General features: G+C 42.2%; 1 protein-coding gene across 1 annotated transcript in view; it reads right to left on the bottom strand.

Annotated features, from left to right (window-relative positions):
• evlb (Enah/Vasp-like b) overlaps positions 1–20,969 on the bottom strand; it is a gene marked incomplete in the record, with an annotated part of 67,529 nt that extends 46,560 nt beyond the window's left edge. Inside the window, 1 exon segment of the mRNA XM_037685338.1 lies at positions 20,638–20,969. Coding sequence (XP_037541266.1) covers positions 20,638–20,642 — 5 coding nt within the window.
• Positions 20,970–23,581: the final 2,612 nt, after the last annotated feature.

Below are 23,581 nucleotides of genomic sequence, written 5' to 3'. Positions count from 1 at the left end.
ATATACTAAAATAAACTACTACTTACTACTTGTACTACAATTTCTACTTCGTGGTTTTTCACTTATCGTGTGTCTTCAGGGTACGAATCACTGTGATAAACGAGGGAATACTGTATTCTTTTTATGCATCCAGGTACCAAATGATCCCAGGGCCGGTGCTGGTCCCATGCTTGTGGTTGAGGACTCCTTCTTTAAGCCACCCCTGACCTTCCCTCAGCCAGTTATCTGCTCCTCAGTGATTTTGCAGTTAGCCTGCCATGCCCATCTTCACCTGCTCCACTCACAGCTGGAGACACTTCTCGTTAGTCCCAGCCTATTTATAAATTTGTGTCCTCCTTCACCTCAGTGGAGCATTGTTGTTGTTTTATGCCACAGTTCAGTCTTCCTCCTTATGTTTTCTTTCTAGATGGTTCTCCTTGTGATTTATCTGCAAGTTCTGGAAGTGTTTCTGCCACAATACTTCTCAGTTTTATTGTTTTAGAATTAACTCAATTTATTTTTGAGCTCCTGGTGTTGGATCTGTACTCCTGGGTTCAAAGCTTCCTTCCACTGTGGCAATGACAGAATTTAATATTCTTGATAATCGTCCGACTCCGAAATTAGAACTTACTGCAAGAAACAAATGAATAGATTGACTCAATTTAAAGTGTTTGAATTATAACGAAATTGTGGACATTAGAGTCAGAAAATATGTGTCCATTTCATTTATGCCTAAAGATGAACTGGAAGATGATTACTGTCGCCAGCCTTCATCCTTAAAGATGAAGACTCAGAATAATTTAGGACTGTAGAAATAATCGTTACCTGTTTTTAATCATATTTTTCCCCTCAATCAAAATTTTAATGCAAGAAAACAAACACAAGCATTGAAACGTGCCATTTTTTAAGGATCAGATTGAAAAAAGTTTGTGATCTCAATCATCCAGGTAGATAACACCAAAAAAGGTTACCGGTAAATCATGTCATCTGGACCAGTTTCTTTAAGGGATAAACGTTTCGTCTTCCATCCGGAAGACTTCATCAGTCTGCGGCCTGCCACCCAGGTCTATCCCATAGCCTTCACTGCTGTAGATTGAAAACTCTACTTTAAACACACATTTTGTTTGTAGAATTAAAGGCTTCAGGATAAAACCACGAGTTCCTGTGTACTTCTGTTGCTTGTAGGAATCTAGATTTAATGAGAGTTTACTGGAACGTTTCATGCTGTGTCCAGAGCCTCGAGCTAGCCAACTGAAGATGTGCTCCACGATAAACGTATTTGAGAAGTCAAGCTTCTACAGACAGGCATGCACCCAGGCAGGTCCAGGAATCTGTCCCACGTATCAGCTCAACGAGCAGAAGTACTCAGACTTCATGCTGAAAGGACGGAGAGTAACAACAAGCAAAATCACAAGCGGAGAATGAAACTCAGAGTCAAGGAGTAAAAAATACATAGGAGGAAGATGAAGTCAGAGAAAATCTAGGCTGCAACAGTGACAGAAGACATCAGTAGGAGCGGCAGTGGTGTTAAAAATGTATGCGTTTCCATTTTTAAAAGAGGAGAAGACACAGCAGAGAGGGAAGAACATTAACGGTTAGACTGTCTAAAAGAAAGTAAAAAAAGTGGAAATGTAAAAGGAAGAAATAAGCATGACCCGAGTTCCCCATGCCATCTTACTGTGAAGCCACACACACTGCAGATGGTTTACACATGATCCATTTAAAGTTGAGCTTTTTCTGAAGGCCATTAGTTTAAGTGCTTTCTACTGCAGACTACAGTTACACCTTATTGTCTGTACAAACACAGGAATCTGTTGAACTCATCCTTTGAAACACACAGAGGACACACGCTCCATCCTGTTGGTGCTCCTGATCATCAGTTCGATGACCCAGAATGCTTCACAGATTTCCTGCAGCACTCGCCTACATCTCACATGCATTTGCCTTTGCCTCTAATCTCTCAGGCCATGTTGTAGTGGGGGGAGAAAATAATGCAGACATTTGGTCTCCTCTGGGAATTTAAAAAACCCAAAAGCCTCTCCATCATCCCAAAACTTAATCCTCAAGCAATAACTGACCTTACAGCAGCTCCTCCAGTGAAGACCAAAAGCTTTCAATGTGAATAAAAGCATTGTTGTATAGGGAGATATGCAGCAGGTGGACTGAGACTGCATTGTGATGGAGGAGTGAAGATCATACATCTAAAAACTGTGACCGCCAACTGGTGGCCGCCAGGCTACGTGCAGCCTGCAAGGTTGTTCCATCCAGCCAGTGATTCCCTGAAGTTTTCACTTAATAACAAGTTTCAAGCACTCTTTTAAAATGTCTTCTGAGTTCTATAAAATGTCCATCTGATCACTAATTAATCCATCTGTCTGTCTGTCCATTCAACCATCTGTTGCAACAATCAGATGTTACCCACCTCAGAAAGAGTTAACAACAACAGGCTTCCTTCACATTTTTCATTTTGAAATTCCAGTTTTTCACATGACTATGGGATTGGGGGCCCTTTGTTATGGGCTGTTCGGTCCCTATACAAGCGGAGCAAGAGTTTGGTTCACATTACAGGTAGTAATTCGGACCCCTTCAGGGTGGGAGTTGGACTCCTCCAGGGCTGCCCGTTGTCACAGATTCTGTTAATAACTTTTATGGACAGAATTTCTCAGTGCAGCCAGGAGGTGGAGGGATTCCAGTTCAATGGCCTCAGGATTCCATGTCAGAGAGGTTTTGTGTAATTTCAGCTGCATACAAGTGCATATTGAAATGAAACAGCGTTCCTTCAGGATCACAGTGCAACACAGAACATAACGTGCCCTTTGCAGATGATGTGGTCCTGTTGGCGTCATTGTGCCGTGATCTTCAGCTCTCACTGGAGCGGTTCGCAGTCGAGTGTGAAGCGACTGGGATGAGAATCAGCACCTCCAAATCTGAGGCCATGGTCCTCAGTTGGAAAAGGGTGGATTGCTCCCTTTGGGTCGAGGGTGAGGTTCTGCCTCAAGTGGAGGAGTTCAAGTATCTCTGGGTTTTGTTCACGAGTGAGGGAAGAATGGAGCGTGAGATTAACAGACAGATTGGTGCAGCATCTGCAGTATTGCGGACTCTGTGCCAGTCCGTTGTGGTGAAGAGGGAGTTGAGCTGATAAGCAAAGCTCTTTGTTTACTGGTCATTCTACGTTTCTACCCTCACCTATGGTCATGAGCTCTGGGTAGTGACCAAAACAATGAGATCGCAGATACAGGCAGTTGAAATGAGTTTCCTCTGCAGGGTAGTTGGACTCTTCCTAAGAGATAGGGTGAGAAGTTCAGTTATCTGGGAGAGACTCGTAGTAGAACTGCTGCTCCTCCACATTGAAAGGAGCCAGTTGAGGTGGTTCGGGCATGTCCGACTGGGAGGAGACCCTGAGGAAGACCCAGGACACGCTGGAGAGACCATGTCTCTCGGGTGGCCTGGGAACGCCTTGGAATCCTCCCAGAAAAGCTGGAACACGTGGCTGTGGAAAGTGATGTCTGGACCTCCCTGCTCAAGCTGCTGCCCCACGACTCGATTTCAGAACAAGCGGAAGATAATGGATTGATGGATGGATGGATGGATGGATAATTTTCCATACTTTTTATTAAACAAATCTCTCAATCAAGCTATTAGTGCCCAGAGTATTTGTTGGAGGTGAGTCTCAGCTACTACCACACTATATTTTTATTGATCTCTGTAAAATTGTACAAGTCATATTCAGTTTTGCGTTCTATGGTTGATTAGCTGTGGCATCATCTTAATTTGAGGTGACTCCAAATATTAATTCATTGCAGACGTACAGCCAGTGATTACTTTCTGAGCATTTCGTTAAAACCCACCCAATCAGCAAATCTCATCATCAGTCCAAAGGTTTACTCAACTCTCAGCGCTGATACACTCAGCAGCCTCAGCACCAACGAGATGATACACAGTCTATCAAAGCTCAGTACACACACAGTTACATTGTAACACAGACTTTAGTTAGCTGAACAAACAGTGATACTCAAAAATGAACAATATCGTGCAAAAGTGTAGAGGTTTAACATTAGCTTATGTAGCATTCGTTTACACAAATGTATTGTTTTTAAGAAAGATTTGATTTAGAAGCCTGAAAAACTAAAGAATGGCATTCTTTTAGTTAGACATTAGCCTAGCCTGGATGAAGACTTTTGCCTATTTCTCCATACTCCACTTTTTATCACTGATATCACTGCTGATATGTTACCAATTATTGATAACTATTGGACAGAACATGACGCCACATATGACCAAACTATCCCTTTAAGTCTGTCATACATGAAACCGTGGTAGTTTCAGTCTGGTTCCAGACTGGTTCCATTTATGAAAAGCTCTTCTTATGTAGTAAATATTTTTAAAATGTATTTACTTTTATCATCATCAAGCAAACCAGGCTTATTGATGATTATCTTTATTTCCTCTCATGAAACTGGATCTCCAGTTAAATCCAGTTGAAACCAGCATCAGTGGTGGGTTTCTGCTGGAAGATCCACAGAGTCAGCAGGTGTCCTGCTCTCTCTGCAGGCACGTATGTGAGGCTTTCTGTACATACATGACAACATGTTTGACCAGCTGGTCGTCATGGTTATCACGCTATCCTGTGGGTAACCATAGAGCCCAGTCTGGTGTTCGTATCCCAGCATTCTCCTTAAGGTTTCTCCAAGGTATACAGCAAAACAAATTCTGGAATAAATACCCATTCGTTCCCACAGTCGACCTTTTCTTGTTTTTTAAATTCCCCTCTCATTAATCTGACAGTCTCTGGTACTTCTTGGTTTTGCTCAGCAATGCTTTTCTAACCACCTCCCTACAGTTCTTTACCCCCTCCTTCTCACCTCATTTCCATCATGTCTTTCCCTCTTTCTCTCTCTATTGGCTTTTATTTTTTCACTCTCCAATTTTCTGTTCTTTGTTCTTTAATTCAACTCTAAAGAAGCTTAACATATTAAAGGTGACTGCTTGATGACAACAAGCCCTTTTTGTGCCACTACCACTTGAAATTCTCTCAACAAAGAGGAAGCCAACCATGGATGTTTGTTGTTTAGGCTCTCTCTGGGTTTGTCAGATTTCTACATCAGTCACAGCTTTAGGAAGAACAAAACAGCTTTGTCCACCTTCATATTCCCCTAGTTTTATATTTAAACCATGTCATACTTACATGCTTTTATGAACAAGAGGTCAAAACTGTTTGGCCTTATAATAAAAAGGGCTTTAACAGATACTGAGTATACTTTGTAGTTTCTGTCTATAAAACCAATTTTGAAAAACACATACAGTACTTTGAAAAGAAAAGTAGAATGTATTGTCCATTGTCTCTCAGTGCTCTCTTAAGACTATCAACAAAAACTTAGTGCACCCATCAGGGACCCCATTTTTCCTTCCCAGGTGCTGCTCATCAGGCTGCAGCTACAGTACACATTCTGTCTAACATATTTTTCGGACTATACGGCTTAAAATCCTTTAATTTTCTCAAAAATCAACAGCGAGCCTTATAATCTGGTGTGCCTTATGTATTAATTCTGGTTGTGCTTACAGACCTCAAACCAATTTTATGTGGTTATTGTGAATGAGTTGAATAAAATTTGACTTGTCTGACTGTTTTGTTTCGCTGAATGCACCTTATAATCCGGTGCACCTTATAGTCCGAAAAATACGGTACAAAACACACGTTTCACCGGCATTACGCCTCTGAAACTGACAACAACAGCTGGCATGTAAAGACAGACTGATTGATTTCACTGTTTCCACTCTCATTTTGATGAGCTTCAGTGATTTTGATTCTTAATACCTCAGAAGGTGGTGACTATCAAAATTTAAGGTGCAACACAGTCTGAAGCATACAATCCAATCCTTCCAGGCCTCTTTGAACACTGACTGTAGCATACTGCAGCTCTAAGTGCACATTGGGTAAATTCAGTGCAACAGATATCGCGAATGGGATTTTTTTTTTCAGCTGCTCCCTTCTTCAGCGAACTAAATCACACAAACGACTTGGCAATTGTTTTTACACCGGATGTCCTTCCAGATGAAACCACAGACCACCGAGCTACCACAGCCCTCTGTGTGGAGCAGAGAGCTGCTACCTAGGGTGCCCAGGGGAGCAGATGGTTCGGGTTAAGGGCCTTGCTCAAGGGCCCAGAATGAAGCAAATGAGGGTGGAGGCAGGTGTGGGGATTTCACCTTTCAAACCCACATTTTGGATGTTGTCGATCGGACAGATTGAATCAGCAAAATTCCGATCACGCCTTTTCTGCACCACCACTCCTCCATAGACATTGAGAACAGGAATAATTCCCTTTTACTAGTTAATGCACTTGAGTTTAAAAACCTGTTTGAATGTAAAACTTTGGAATAAAACGACTCCAAAAGAATGGAGCTGTGAAAACCAGTAATCCAATTGTATTTTCACCAAAGCAGTTCTAACATATTTTGGTCAAAAGCAAAGAAAATCATATTAACTTGCAAAAAAATAACTGATTAACATGTTTGATAATATTGCTGCTATATAACTCAGTTCACCTCCAATTTTAACAAACCGTCCGAGTTCAGTTATTCCACAATTTAAGCAAAAACTTGGTGATTAAAAACGAGTAAAAGCGACACCACAGACATGCCACTCTGTATTCGGTGTGTATGCACTTTCTAAATTCTCCGCTTTGCATTAGTATCCATTGCACAAAATCGGCTTTGCTAAAGATGATTGCTTGAATTAGTAATGCAAAATAAAAAATAAAAACCACACACCACACTTGCATCTCTGCAGAGGCACCTGGTGAAAAGGTGCCCACAGGAAATGGAGCGAGACCATGGTTTTTCTTAAACCTTCATCTTTGAATTCAAAGCTAACACAAATTATTTTCGTGTTGGATAGTGTCTACATTCATAGACGATGAAATACTGTCAGGCCTATAAAGGAGGACATATAAGAGTGAAATCATGGCTTCATTCTGTATGTTTCTTTCTTCTGGACTACAAAATGAAGTGGCATACAGGCGCCTTTCTTCCTCCTGCTGGTTCAGTCCTACAACCTCAGACTCCTGCAGCGCCGTCAGGAAGCTGTGCCAGGCTGTGATAGTGACACAACTGGAACCTGAAATAGCTGCCCTACCAACCCGGCCAACCTAAAAGCTGCTTAGTGAGGCAAAACTCTGGCTGAGTCGCTTAAAGCTGCACTAATCAGAGGTGTGAGAAGACAAATCGTCTAATGTATCGCACATGGGATTACGAGAGCATCTCAAGCTGCCGACATTGCTGACCGGATGGTTTGTGACAGTGCAAGGACAACTGTCTAAAATCAAGAAAATTGCATCTCTTGAAGGAGTCTGTCTTCCTTGTCATTGCTGTCAAAGAGCACAAAATGAGAGATTAAGTGCAACAGCTCCGTGCAGCACAATTACACCTCAACGAGACAAAGAAAAAGGAAGCTGTTGCATGTCTGAGCATGCGTCTTCACAAACGCTGCAAGCATGACGGCATGCCTCTGTTCAGCTGTGGATGCAACAAGCTCCCTGATCACTTTCAGCCCTGATTGGAGAGAAACAGGGACAAAAGGGAAATGAAAAAGTGCAAACATAGAGAACAAAAGAGCCACGCAGACATCCAATAAGAGCGCTACAGATTCCCTAAAATATAACCCAACTGTGGCACTATCAAACTCCCCTCTGTCCAAACTTGGCAAGCTTCTTCTTTGGCCATCAATAGGTCCCCTGGTTCTCCCAGGAGCCTGACACTTTTTTTTGCACAGTTAGCTAATACATTAGCATCCAGCCCCATCCCCCTGCAAGGGCAACAAGCCGCTCACAGCATCACACTGAATTCCCTTTTATGCTGCAGCTGGGGATCTGCTGGAAACAATCATGAGACTGTAACCAAATTTCATCAGACGGTCACTAATAAATGACAGATTCCCATTCATTGATGGAGCCACTGATTTGAAGCCTTACCTGACTTTGAACTCAGCAAGCTGTGGCTGCACCCCTGGCTCAGCACAGTAGATCTGAGGGAAGTAGAAGCGATGCGACTGAAGGTTGATGTCCATGGTGCGTGGATTGCAACCCCCCCCAAAAAAAATCCACCAAGAAGAGTCTGTATTTGTCCCGTGGCCCTCCTTTTTTGTCCCTCCTGAAATTATCCTCTGACACTCCCGCTAAAGGTTAGAGCTAGGTGGAAACATTCTCCACAGATGGCTGCAGGACTAAAGGATGCTACTGTCAAGAAGACATCCCCTTCCTCTTCATGTCCTCTGTGCAGCGAACATGCAGTCACCTCTGCTGTCTGGCACCAAACAGGCACACTAACCTATTTCCCCACTAGCAGATACTGTACACTCAGCAGCCGAAGAACAAAGATGACTCCGGTAAAAGATGCTGCATCCCAAAGAATCAGGAATTTAAAAAAATCCTGGATATTAGTCACCGACTCATTCTTTAGCCAGTGGGGACACAATTTCAACGAATAGGAGAATAAAAACCAAAAGAACAGCTTCAAATGTGAGGGCACTCCTTACATCCAGAGGACTGAATGGGAGATGAGAGTCCTCTGGTTGATTTACGCTTCAGAGACAGAAAAAAAGAGGAGGGTGGAGTGATGTGGGGGTGGGGGGTGGGGGGGTTAGAGAGAAGGAGACGGGGAGAGCTTCCTGATGCTGTGAGGCGTTGCCTTCGCACTGCCTCTCCCCTCCTGCGTCTCATTGGATTATCTCCTCCCATTCTCTCCCTCCCTCCATCCTTTACACTCTCCCCTCCCAGCTGTGAAGAGATGGGCTACCGCCCTTCCTCCTCCTCCTGATGTTACCCACAGTCCCCTCTCCGGGCCGCCTGATTGGCCGAGGCGGGGATGCGTAAGCCGGAGACGGCACCGAGGCGAGCAACAGATTTTAATTTATCTGATGGACCCTGTCTTTTCCTCGCGTATGATTTGACGTAGCATGCCCGGCTTGGGTGGAGCTGGAAACACACACACATGCACACATGCACACACAGTGCTTATGTACACACGCTGATCTGGCAGCTTAGACATGATGTTCATTAACCTAAAGTGACGCAGGTGGAGAGAGGAGAATAAATAAAACCATCTGCTGCAGCTTTGCTGTTAACACAGTTAATGCAAACAGTCAAAAGCATGTTGTGTCCTGTATTATATAAGATAAATATAATGTTTAGAGATATATAGTTAAAGTTATGGCATGCCTTTAATGAATGTGCATCACCCGCATTCTTTATAACTAAATCCTCTTGTTGGGACTTGATAGTTATTAGTCAAACTTTAAAAAATACTGTTGTGTGTGATCTCACACAAGATGTCACTCTCAAGTTAGAGGTTGGGGATGACTCTCAGCTATCACCACATCAAATTTGAGCTCCATTTCTGTAAAACTGACTGATTCATGGTAAATTTTGTGTTTGCTATTTATGTTTAGTTGTGGCAGCCATATGGAAGTGGGTGGTCTCCAAAATTTAAACAGTTGTAAATTTACATTCATTGATTACTTTCTCAAAGTTTCATGAAAATCTATGCAGCGGTTCATGAGATATTTTGCTAACAGACAAACAGGGTTGACGCCAGCAAATTTTAAGCAGAAATCTTGCACACCGAACACCATTTGGAGTAATGAAATGATTCTGTATGAATAACTTCATACGATATCTGTGCTTGTAATAATCTGTTCTTCGTTCATCCAGCTGCATATAGATTATAAAGCATGTACAGAAAGCAAAGATGAGGCGATGAGCACTAATCCCTGCAGCAGGTCCAACATAAACCCAGCTTGACAAGAAATCCCTCTGATTTTTACTGACAGCCCAGGAAACAGTTCCGACCATGGTCTCCTTCGCTGACAACTCAGCTCACATCAACATCTGTGCAGCTGTTTCCCCCACTGGTTGTTCTCCAGGACGATAAAAGACTGATGGAGGTTCGTTCTGCCGTCGCTGTGGACGGCAGCAGATGTTGTAGTTCAGAGCAGTGGCTGATCAGAAATGGTGCTTTGGATTTTTTTCCATCTCTCTTTGTTTTTTTTTTTTGTTTTTTTTGGAATAGCACAGTTTATTTGATTAAAATGTCTTCAGCAAAAACTTTCATTCTGCGTAAAAATGCAAAAAACAAACACTTAGATTTAAATCTGTTATTCCTCGAACGAATGCAAATCACCACCACCTTTCACGCCGGAGTTTTAAATAGAAGCAACTTATGTTGAAAATGTCCATTTAAAGCCATTTTGGTCAAACTGCTGGTGCTCAGAACGATAACTCTCAGCTACTACCACATCAAATTTTATCTCAATATCTGTAAAACTGACCTCAATTTAAGACGGTTTAGTGTCAGCTAGCTACCGGTTGGTAACCCCAAAAGTTAGTTGTGGATCCAAGGATCACATTCTGAGAGTTTCATGAAAAATCTGTCCGGCGGATCGCAAGATATTTTGCTAACAGAAAAACACACAGCCCCAGGAAAAACCACTTCAGTGACTCTGGACAGCTCTTTAATGAGGTTCTAAAAGTTGATCCTCGTGTTTGCAGTCAAAGGTTGTAGGAAGCGTGTTTTGTTGTCGAGCTGTGATGGAAGCACGAGAGGATCAAGAAAACGTCAAAACTCAAAATACAATAATTGCTTGTGACATTTGAACTTTTTTGTATATGTATATCATCTATGACAGAATAACAAAAATACAGGTCGCCACAGTGGACTAACTCGCACGAAGACATGGTGACTGTTTTTACGCCGGATGCTACCACAGCCCTCTGTGTGGAGCAGAGAGCCACTATCTAGGGCGCCCAGGGGAGCAGATGGTGGGGGTTAAGGGCCTTGCTCAAGGGCTCAGAGTAGTGCAACTGAGGGTGGAGGCAGGTGTGATGCTTCACCTTTCCCACCCACATTTTGAGGTTGTCGGTGCAGGGAGTCGAACCGGCGACCTTCCGATCACAGGCCCACCTTCTTTAAACCGCTGCACCACCACACTGAGAGGAAAACGTGTTTTCTTCCTTTGAGTTCGTCTGATGCAGTTCGTAAAACGCACCGTGTCGAAGGAGCAGACTCTTCAACAGATGATGAAGAGGGTCGCGTTCAAACGAAAAGTCGGTTCAGGGAAGGACACGGAGGAAAGACAGATGGACAGATTAGTGGTGAGGTTAAAACTCCTGGGTGGGATGGAAATGAGCAGAGACACAGTGAGACGGGCGAGGAAAGGAGGGAGGAGGAGGAGAATGGTGGAGAAGATAAAAGGATGGAGAGAGAGAAGAAACAAGAAGAGGAAGATGGAAGGACACCCATCCCTCCTCTGCAGATCAGACTCAGCAACAAACTCTAATATTGAACTACACAACTCCCTCTGTGTGTGTGTGTGTGTGTGTGTGTGCGTGTGTGTGTGTGTGTGTCCTTGTTTATGCTACTTTGTGAGGCCCATTTTTCCAACTTATACTACATTGTGAGGACCAACTGTATCTTATGGGGCCCAAAGCCCGGGCCCCATAAGAAGAAGTCCCGTTGGTGGGTTACGGGCTAGGTTTAGGACTAAGGTGTGAATTGAGGATGTGTTAGGTTTAGGGTTAGGTATGTACTGGTAATGGTTAGGTTATGGATAAAGGTCATGGTTAGGCTATAGAAATGAATGAAAAATGAATGGAAGTCAATGCAAAGGCCCCACAAAGATAGCAAAACAAACCTGTGTGTGTGTGTGTGTGTGTGTGTGTGTGTGTGTGTGTGTGTGTGTGTGTGTGTGTGTGTGTGTGTGTGTGTGTGTGTGTGTGTGTACTGTAGCAATGTGGCTTTAATTGCGCAGCAGGAGGCTTGGCCTTGTGTTTGACACTCAGCGGCTGTGAGATAAAACCACTCTGAATGAAAACAGCTAAACTTTAGCTGAACACAAGTGAATCACAAAAACAGGAGCACCTAAAAATATTAGAATATTGTGAGAAAGTCTAATCTTTTTTGTCAATCATTGCAGAAAGTGAAACTCATATCTTACATAGATTCATTACACACAGAGTGAAATATTTCCAGCCTTTATTTCTTGTAATTTTGATGATTTTGGCTTAAAAATAATGAATAAAACCAACATTTAGTGTCTCATTTAATGAGAATATTCCATAGCCAGCTTTTGGTGCCTTTGTCAGTTTGAGCAAAAGACAAGTCCTGCTGGAAAATGAAACCAGCATCTCCATAAAGCTCATCAGCAGATGGAAGCATGAAGAGCTCTAAAGTGTTCTGGCGGATGCTGCGTGGACTGTGGACTTCAGAAAGCACAGTGGACCAACACTGGACCCAAACCATCACTGACTGGAAACTTCACTCTGGACTTCAAACCATCACTGACTGGAAACTTCACTCTGGACTTCAAACAATGGATTCAGTGATTCCAACTAGAGTTTTAAAGACACAGTGCATCTTTTGAGCAACATATTTTAACACATTATTCTCTAATTATATGTTGCAAAACCTTCAAACTGTGGAATCAACAACTTTTAATTGCTAAATTGTGTTTTTTTTCTTTTCTTTGCAGCTCCGAATTTTATTATTTTTACATCTGCCTCACATGTATTTGGTCTGTTTAAAAAAAAAATGGCAGGAGGAAAGACCAGTTTTAAGTAATATTTAAATAACTACATTTTTGTTGTTATTTTATCTCTATAAGTCGGTCACACATCGCTTGTACAGGTATACAAATGATGTTTTATGATTTGTCAGTTGGTTAGGACCTCCTAAAATTTACATTAGGCCAGAATTTGTTCAATTTCATTGCTCAATTTTATTTCCTTTAACAATCTGTTCCTTCCTCTCACATTTTTTACAGAGTCTTAGCAAAGTCCAGCTGATCAACAGTCACTTGGACACTCATCAAAGCTAATAATTTTGGCTGTGGCGTTTCCTAATATTTATTTATAACACAAGTCGGCATTTGGTCAAATGTAGATAAATTGTATTCTCCACAAAGACACAACTGGCTTATTTGCTTGTGTGGAATTAGACTTTCCAACTACCTTAATAACTTGCTACAACAAGAGTATGTCAATGGTCCATACCATAATATGCCCACCTGGAAGTAGTTAGAATATTCCAAATCCAAAGCATGAACTCCCTCACGCAGCAATCCTGAATAAAGAACTCACCTGTTGATGACTACCAACCAATCCAAACCATTGTATGATCAGTAAAGCCCCGACCGATATCTCAGTAGGGCCAATAATTGAAGTGGATATAGGCGTTTGGGGACATATTAGTAACTGTGATAAGTGTCCCATTATGTGCCGATATAAGCAATTCTAATCCCCCCCCCCAAAAGCGCTGGGAATCAGGGGTAATTGCACAATATATCCAGCAGAGGGCGCATGAAGACTCCGTTCAAGTCATGGCCGTTCCCTTTAAGTTTCACTTTCAGGTTCAGCACAGTCGAAGCAGGGAACAATTCTGTGTAGCGTATTACACAGGACTAGGGACACGGGACTAGGTATGGATCTGATTTGCCTTCATGGTTGCTAACAGCTGCGCTAAATAAACAAGCCCCACTCCATTCGCTGTTTACTTAGATTCTTCGGGGTGGACAAAGCTAAAAAATAAAATCAGCTATTATATCAGTTATCGGCAGTCACCTTCCTTTCCCAATATCGGAATCGGCGATAGCGAATATTTCCATACCGGTCGGGCTCTATGATCAGAGGACTTCACCAGAATCACACAAGGTTTATGTGGTCGAAGGTTTTAGTAAAAAATATAAATAAATAAAAGATCCAATGTGGAGCCTGAAGACATTTTCTGTCCTAAACATTTGTGGAAGTACACCATGGACAACTTATTGTGGACTGTCTTACAGATGGACAGATAAAGACAATCTAGGGGACAAAGGGTTTGACTTATCTATGTTACTGGGATGGAAAGCTGGAGCAGAGGCAATATTTTAACAAAGGGGTCACCTGTGAACTTGACCTTTGACCCTATGACCTTGAAATCAATGAGGATCATCCTCTTTGCTGTTTGACATTTCTGTGTTCAAGGGTTATCGATGTAGAGCCCAGACAAGAAAATGTCCACAGACAGATGGACGGACAGATGAGACAGCCCAATGAAAGTCTTAAAGTCCAACAGTAAGACGCCATATGTCTCGTCTTAGGACGGGCATATAAAAAGGAGCCGTACCACTGAGCTAAACAGTTACGGCTACATGCTAATGCTAACATGTTGAGTGCTTCCATCACCCCGTTCGTTCAACAGGAAGAGTCGTTTCAACACTGAAGTAAACTAATAAATTCATGAGACAAGTTGGAAAATGTTGAGAATTTCAACCTATTGGATATTTGTAATTAAAAAAAACATGCACGCTAATATAACATGATTATATATTGATAAAATGTAATGTTTTAGCAGTACGGTGGCACAACTGGTAGAGCTGCTGCCTCTCAGCGAGCAGGTCCTTGGTTCAAACCCCGGTCCAGGGGCCTTTCTGGGTGGAGTTTGCATGTTCTCTCCGTGCATGCGTGGGTTTTCTCCGGGTACTCCGGTTTCCTCCCACAGACCAAAAACATGCATGTTAGGCTGATTGGTAACTCTAAATTGTCCCTAGGTGTGAGTGAGAGAGTGAATGGTTGTTTGTCTCGTTTGTCTCTATGTGTCCCTGTGATGGACTTGCGACCCGTCCAGGGTGTACCCCGCCCCTCGCACAGTGATTGCTGGACATGGGCACCGGCGACCCCCGTGACCCAAAATGGAATAAGCGGGTAAAAGATAATGGATGGATGGATAATGATAAATGTTTAGTCAACTTTGCTCAGGATGCACTTTAAGGACTCAGAAGTTGACTTGTCGGAGTGAAAGCAACGAATCAACCAGTCTGAGTGAAGCTGAGTCAACTAATCAATTCTTACACAAAACAAACATTCGCATCGTGGAAAACTTTCAGAACTCCAGCTTTATTTTTTGTATCTGTTTTTTCTTCTTTTTATTAAAACTGATTTCCACAGCGGATGAACTAATCCTTGTTTGAGCTCTTTGATAGTTTCCATGGTTCGTCAGACCGCCGCCTTCATCCTGTCATCATACTGAATCCACATGAAGTGGTGAGGAGGGAAAAGATGGATTAAATGAGTGTGAGGGGTGACAGAGAGGTTAAAAATCTCCGACACTTCCTGTTTTCCTCTGTTTAACTCACACAATCTCATCTTCCAAAGCCTGAGGACTGAGTGACAACCACACACACACCCAAGCATCATATGAGCCACACATTTTAATTCTGCTCCACACCAATGGGAGAAACAGAGGAGGAGGAGGGGAGAAAGTAGGGCGAAGGAGATGGGAGTGATTTCACTCTCATTCACAAAGATTATATTATCTCTTTTCAAACACACACACACACGTCTGTGTCGCTCTGCCTCTGGATGTGTCAGCATGCATAATTATGACTCATAAACTCGACTGCTGTCACCTAAAATGAACTGTTTCTGTTCAGATACTAACAGAGAGCAGACGCATGCTGTCACACCATCATGATGTGCAGCATCCTTCTCTCCATTGCAACTAAAATGGTTGTTATCACGCACAGAATCGTGCACAAACACACGTAGATTAATAGTCCAGAGCACGCTAAGGAAAGAAACCTCTACTTTCACTTTGGGTTTTCATCCTTTAGATTTGGTCCATAATTTTTATTTTAGTTTCATATATTTACTTGTGTTTCTATTTTCTTCCAAACGCTCTCCTGTGCGCTCGCACACGTCAGCAGCATGTTTCCATGATGGTACTGTCACATCCGCCCACCACGCCCCAGGCCAAGCCTGGCACAGCTCTATCGGACCGTGTCCATGTTGTAACTGTGATGCAGTAGAAAATGCTGCTTGCTAGCAGGACGCCACAGTTTTCACCTCTGCGCTGCTTGTTTCTTGTCACGTTCAAGGTTGTAGCCTAAACTTGAGGTCAAATGGTCCGAGCCTCGTTGCCACCACTCCCCCCTGCTCCCCGCAGGACCCCGACACTCTGCCAGTTTCTCATAACAACAAAGTTCATGAGCAGAGGGTTAAGTTTGGGGCCACAGATATACCTGATCTGTGCTGGCAAAATGAGCCACGATGAGGAATATTTCAATATTGAGCTATTTTCAAAATATCCATCTCAAAAACTTCAAACTAATATGAAGTTAGTTGAAATTTGGTGATTGATCACCTGGCCTGGCAACAAGTTAGTTGCCCAAACTTTACAATGACACCAAACCTTATACAAAGGGACTTGTTGGTGCTACGTGGAGGTGAAAATTTGTCAACTTCTAAGAAAATTAAAAGCTGAATTCAACATTTTTCAGTCAGGTCATCTGGACAGTTTTTTTTTTTTTGTGTGCTGAAACGTTTCACCTTCCATCCAGAAGGCTTCATCAGTCAAGGAAACGAACAACAAAAAACTGATTCTTCCCCCAACAGCTTATTTCAAAGTGGAACAAACCAGTTATGTTGGTGCTAAGATGGTCTCATCTTATCACTTTGGAGTAAGCTGTATACCTGGATTATTGAGCATGGACTTTGTTGGTTTTGAACCAATTTGCCATGACTGTCAATGAGTAAGAGGGCAGGCACCGGAGGAGGGGGTGTGCCAAAGAGACCATCTTTTTCCCATGACACATGCATGCAGCAGTCCTTCCTAATAATTAAAAACATTATATAACATCAAATACTAAAAAGCCACCATCGCCAATCAGTAAGGCTACATGTACTGTGTGGACATGTATCATGGATGCAATGATACTAGAATACTAGCATTAATACATGCACACATTAAAATCTCAGAAAGATCATCTTTTAATCAGCAGATCAGTGTTCAAATTCCTTGAGTGTTCCCTGATGTTTTTCTCAAATTCCCTGAGCTTTCCCTGTCTGGAAAATGTGAAAGTCATTTCCCAGGTTTGCACCAATTTCCAGCATCAATGGGAACCCTGTGTGCAAGATCTCTGCTTAAACCTTTGGTATGCAAGGCAGCAGGCCGTATATGCATTCCTTCAAGGAATGCTACGTTCAATGACAAATTTGATGCTTCAGTGAGTTTGGTAGCGACTGTGCTGTTCTCAGTAAAACCAACTGTAAAACAAGAAGCCATATTATATCACAAGGTGACTCCATAACTCCCAAACAACCTAAACAGGATGGCAGCATAAAACTCTGCCGCTGCTTTTGATTTTGTTTCTGGGGGAACGTGACTTCCACAGTAAGACGTCATAAAGAGACTGAACCACACAGCTATTCAGCCTCAAATCACACAGCTGGGCACAGAGACAACGGGCTGAGGGACAAATCTGACCTCCTGACCTGGAACAGCAGGGTATAATCCATGACATTTTCCTGATTTATTTCAGCTCAAGCAGGCTCTGAATATTGGTTCACATTCTCCATATTTCAATGAAAATGCACATTAACACCACCTTTGACAGAACAACCCATCCACTGTGCGCTGGCCTGCACGTGGGTCAAAACATTAAACATTGTGCAGAAAACGTTTGCCCTAATTCAGCATACAGTCACAGTTAAGTCTGCTGTACAGTAGGTCACACACATACCGTCAACTGCTCCTGTCGATACGCATCATTGTTAACGACTGATCAATACATTTCCCATGCTGCTCTCAGTGCCAGTGAAACAATCCAGTTGGAGCTAGTGATGGAGGGCTGGGTGGGTTGGGGCAAACGACACAACCATTAACACGCAGCTACATGCAAAACTTTACATCAGCAAGTAACGTCTGAGAAATACAAACTTTTGACTCAAACATACTTGGGTATAAAATGTAGATTTTACATCAGTCCAAACTGGAGTCGTGAAAACAGCAAGATAGTTCAAAGCTTAAAGAAAGTTTAGTTTTTCTAAAACTATAAACGGCACAAAAACCAAAAGTCACAGCCACCATCCCCTGAATGAGCCGAACAGTTCGATATTTGAATGGCTGCATTACGACGGCGTATGCAGGAGTAGTTTAGCAGCGTAACAATAAGAAACAGGATCTTAATGCACACTAATTCATTTATTTTCTTTTGCTTACATGGGATCATCGTTCTGCTGCATTTGGACAAAACACTCACATGCATGCAAATGGCCCACTTTAACCTTCAGGGAAGTGTTGTCACAGTCTACGTTGCCACCTAGAGAACACCTGCATGTAGCACAGAGTCCTTCAGAATAAATCACAGCCGCCCGTTTAAGCAGCAGCACGAGACATACTACATGTATGACCTTTGAAACACATCCTATAACAGTCAGCAGGGCGTCGGCGACCAACAGCTGCCTCATCAGCATCAAACTCAGAATAATGTCAAGTTGTTTTTTCCTCCTTCTCTACTTCTCACTGCCAACACAGTAGCAGAGGCAACCATTGGGCAAAGACAGGCAGTTTCAACCCCTGGCAAACATTATAGAATGACTCTTAATTTGCTGTTCTCAAAGGACTGCAACAGATTAAATCTGATGATTGGTCTGGAGTAAAAACATAAAGAAAAAAGAAGAGAGGTGTTCTTGACTCAAACATCAGAGATGTCAAATTAAACAAAAGAGACAGTTATGAAACTTCTCCAGAAAAGTTGGTCAGTGCTTGTTCTGAGTCAGCTGTGTCTAAAATCTACAATCTGGACCAAGTATAAACAAAATGGGAAGCATACTGGTAGATGAAGGAAGACATCAGGGAGTCAGGATAGAAAACTTAAAGCCAAGTCTCTTGAAAACAGAAAAAGAGCAACAAAACAAGTGAAAACCACTGGGCGGTAACTGGAGTCAATGTCTGTGACTGAACTGGAAGTAATTTATTATTTTATAAACCTTTACTTAACCAGGTAAATCCCATTGAGATCACAGATCTCTTTTGCAAGGGAGGCCTGAAGGCAGACTAACATGCATGTTTTTGATCTGTGGGAGGACACCGGAGTACCCGGAGCAAACCCATACAAGCACGAAAAGAACATGCCAACTCCACCCAGGTCCAACCGGGGACTGAACCCAGGACCTTCTTGCTGTGAGGCAACAGTGCTAACCACTGAGCCATAATAAAAAAAAAAGAGAGAGATGGGCTTTACATTTAGAGAGGTCAAACATAAACCATCAGGACACAGAAACGGGAAAGAACAAGGTGACGGTGGACTAAAGAAAACCAGACTGAGAGTGACTGGATGAAAGTGACACATCAGGTAAAAACACAGGAGAGCCAACAGACATCACATCTTCAATAAATATACCAAATATATACAAATATATATACAAATAAACCAAAGTCTACTTTGAGATTTTGGACACTTTTCGTATCCCATCAGTTGAAAGGATGTTTGGTGATGATTGTTTAAGATAAGTTACTTGTTGAACAGAAAAATGTGCCCTTACTTTGAAATAAAGCTCATGTTAGAAGTATGGCAAGCCAATATATCAAATAACAAAAGATACCCATAATTCATTACTTTATTTAAAAAAAAAATAAGCTAATGAGAATGACATTTCTCCTATCCAAAAAAGTTTTTAGTTAGCTCAGACGTTGTTCTTGTCTCAGAACAAAGTTTATATCTGAATTAGTTATCAGGAACTCACACCAAGTTAGACTTTGATGTGAATAAACAACAACAAGCTACAAGAAGTGACCAAGTAGGGTAGGAAAATAAGAACAAGTAAGGGAAATAGGGGGGCCTGGTTTGTGTTTTGCCCAGGGCCCCAAAACTACTAAACACACCTCTGCACATCCTTTAGATTTAGGCATACATTTCTCCTGACCCATGAGACAGTGTTTGAATACTACTTGCCCATTTTTGGGACCCACTAAATCATTTTCTGTTTTTATTATGTGCGAAACAGAAAACTACAAATAAATAAACAAATAAGAACTCCTCTGGATATTTCACACTTAGACAAAAACGTTTAACTATAGGGACGTGGTAATAAAATACATTCCTACTTTATTCCCAGTGTATTGACGCTACATATATTTATAAAATAAACTATAAGATTAAATTTTAGATCGGTGACTTCTGCTTAGATTCACCAATCCTCCAAAATAAAGTGAAAACACGTCAGTACATCCATGTTCATCAACACGAGCAGTGATTAGTTGACCAGTTTCAGCCCCAGATGTGCTCAGTCTCCGCAGGTGCCTCACCCACATCTGCGCAGCCGCAGTGCTGCAGCTGATTGGATGAAAGCCTCAGTAAGCTCTCAGCTGATTGGTTCTCGTGTCTCCATCGTGTTCTGATGGATGCTCGCAGCTGATTGGCTCTCAGGCGGGGAGGTGTGCGCGCACGCAGGTTTCCTCTCGTCGACACATTTTTAGTTTATGCAACTAAAACCTCAAAGCGGTTGATTTCGTATCATTAATTGGTCGGATTATTTCGGGCCCTGATGTTACAGGTGTGCACGTGCTGCCTGGTTTCTATGACAACGGCTCCCTTTTATCTGCGGGCAGCCTCCACGTGACGCAGAGACAGGGATGGAGTCAAAACATGCAGCGATTAGCTGTTATTAGCTAAATAATTTGATAAATCTCAAAGGGATATTTAAACGCCACATGCCTGTGAATAAAAACAGTTTACAGAACTTTAAAAAGTATGTTTGCTCAAATCTTTTTTTAAATTATTTCTCGGGGAAACCAGAGCCACAGCAGCCTGAGCTTCTAGCTCAAAACAGAGCAGAGCATCTTTCTTACCTCATCTTCCTCCGCGGTCCGACTGCTTTCTGCTCAACTTCCTTCTGTTAAATAAAAAATAAATAAAAAGGACCAGGATTCTCCTAAAGCCAGCCGACAGGGTGTGCAGATGCTGAAGGTGGGAGAGATGATAGTCAGAGGGGTGTGGGAGGGGGGCGCCACACGGATTGAATCCACAGTTTTCAGGTCTTCTGTTTGGGTGCGTCAGGCTGGTGGTTCGGTTCGGCCCATCTCAGGGGCAGAGAGCCGCTTCAGAAGGGAGGAGAAGCCGGCCGGAGAGGAGGCTGCTGAGGAGCCATCTTTCCCGGCCTCCAACCGCTGGAAGGAGGAGGAGGAGTAGCGGGGATACGGCGTCTGAAATATTCATTATGTGGTTCTACAGCACCGCAGCGCCCTCTGTTGGCTGCTGGCGGAACTGCAGGCAGGCGGACCACATTAACTCACTTTGTAATGAGTTTGTTTTTTCTCACCAAAATTCAACAAAATCCGAAAAACTGCAACTAATTCACTTCCAAGGCTAAAACGAGTGAGAAGATTGGATTTGAGGATCGAAGGACTGAACCGTCGTGTTGCAAAGTTGGTGTTAGGACCCCCACCTTTGATACTCCTGTGTTGTGTTGGTAGTTTCAAGAAGAACAGCAATCAAACTACTGGTAAAAAGTTAAGTCCAGAGTTGATTCTCATTTCAGATTCAAACTAAAATGATCAAATGTTGAGGGGGGAAGTGAGTTAGAGTTAACCATCCATTCATCTGTTTGCGTTTTTTTCCTCTGATCTGTCTTTTTCATTGAGCGAGGCTAGTGTTACCTGTTTAGATTCAATCTTGAACATCCATCCATCCATTTTCTTTACCCACTTATTCCATTTTGGGTCACGGGGATCGCTGGTGCCCATGTCCAGCAATCACTGTGCGAGGGGCAGGGTACACCCTGGACGGGTCGCAAGTCCATCACAGGGACACATAGAGACAAACGAGAGAAACAACCATTCACTCTCTCACTCACACCTAGGGACAATTTAGAGTTACCAATCAGCCTAACATGCATGTTTTTGGTCTGTGGGAGGAAACCAGAGTACCTGGAGAAAACCCACGCATGCACGGAGAGAACATGCAAACTCCACCCAGAAAGGCCCTGGACCGGGGTTTGAACCAGGGACCTGCTCGCTGAGAGGCAGCAGCTCTACCAGATGCGCCACCGTGCTGCCCCAATCTTGAACATGTTATGTAAAATTCTATGCTATCTGTTAGCACTCAAAGTGTGTGTATGCAGGGACTCACAGCTACTACCACACCAAACCTTAGTTCAGTATCAGTTAACTTATCTGTTACAGTATAAGCCTATCCATTTTTTGTTTGCTAATGTCACTTAGCTGCAGTAGTGGGATTTAACTAAGTACAAGTACTTTGTTACTGTACTTAAGTGACAAGAACCTGTTTGGATCAGTACATCAACACCAGACTCAGGAATGGTTTGAAACAGTTTATTGTTAAAGCAGCTTCTGTTGGAGGTCTGGGTCCAGGTGGAAATCCAGTCTGTTAAGAGAGATAGGTTAGTGTTGGCGTAGTTACATTGAAAAAGTAACTTAGTTAAGTTACTGATTACTTTATTGGAAAGTAACTAAGTTACATTATTAGTTACTTTCAGAAGCTGCTGACAACAACCCTACGCCACCTCAACATAAAAATTACATTGAGCTTTGCCAATACTTTATTGAAAGTGCATTTTAATGGTAACATCAACAGTGTATCTCCTGACATATAAAGTTGAACTTAAAAACTATTACACGAAAAAAAACATTAAAAAATCAGTCTTTTTTTTACTTCATTAAACATAAATACTTGTTTTTATAAAAATTAAATAGTCTGACTTCAATAAACATATTTTTTTATAAAAAAAAATTTCTTGACTTCAGTATCATAAAGAAATACTTGCTTTATATAAAACAGTGTATTTCTTGACTTCACTAAACAAATACTATTTTTTTTACAAAAAAAAAGTATTTTGTCACTTTGTTAAACATAAATACTTTTTTTAAATAAAAAAATCTAATAAAGACAGTCTTTCAAAGTCAAAATCAAAGTTCTTTTACTTGCGCCCTACCTGCGTCTCTTAGCCATCATAGTTTGAATTCAGGACCACTGACAGCTGCGAGGAGGGCATCTTTGTCGTCCAGCACACCGGCAAAACAAGTCTGGATAGTCTGAAAAATATAATATGTTTTGATATGTCAACAAGGCCTACTAATTACAGTATTATGTCATTGAATTACTTGCAAACCATGCCTAATGTGGGATCAATATTATGGATTTAATTTTGTTTTAGGATTCTTATTGATATTTGCATTTGTTTTAATTTTTTGCTATGATAATGAATATATTGTACAATGTACAAAAACAGTGTGATGCAAGACATTTTAACTAGCTTACAGATGGAACATACCTGCACTATAACATCTGGAAGGCCTGCAGTCATCCTGGAGAGCAAATCTTTCTCAGCCAGGGTCTTCTGCATCAGAACTTCAAGTGTGGGCAGTAAAGTCCCATCAGGACAGTCACCTTGTTACTCCCATATCTTCTGTTACCGGCAGTAGCAGTCCAAACATCCACGGTAGTTGACACAAAGTCGACATCATTCAGCGCAGCCTTCAGGTTTCTCTCCATCTCTGCATACTCCTTCTCTAGATACACAGAAAAGCTCCTCTGTGAGGCAGCTCGGCATTTACAGTGGTGGGGATTCAGTTTATTATGACACGAAATGAAGGCGAGTCAACCGTGTTGAAGGGCAGCATTTCTTCTACTACAAACCACCTGACCAACTTTTTAAACTCTCCCACACTTTCTGGTTTTGCACCTAAGTCAAGCTTTTATTGTTTGGCGGTGGGGGACCTCCTGTCGCAGCTCTCTGCTTCAAACCACCTGGCGAGACTTGCTCCATCAGTTTGA

Source organism: Nematolebias whitei, chromosome 12 (assembly GCF_014905685.2).
Source record: "Nematolebias whitei isolate Nwh7 chromosome 12, NemWhi1, whole genome shotgun sequence".
NCBI classification, from domain to species: Eukaryota; Metazoa; Chordata; class Actinopteri; order Cyprinodontiformes; family Rivulidae; genus Nematolebias; species Nematolebias whitei.
The sequence above is the reverse complement of the archived record's forward strand: the minus strand, read 5'-3'. Positions and strand labels throughout refer to the sequence as shown.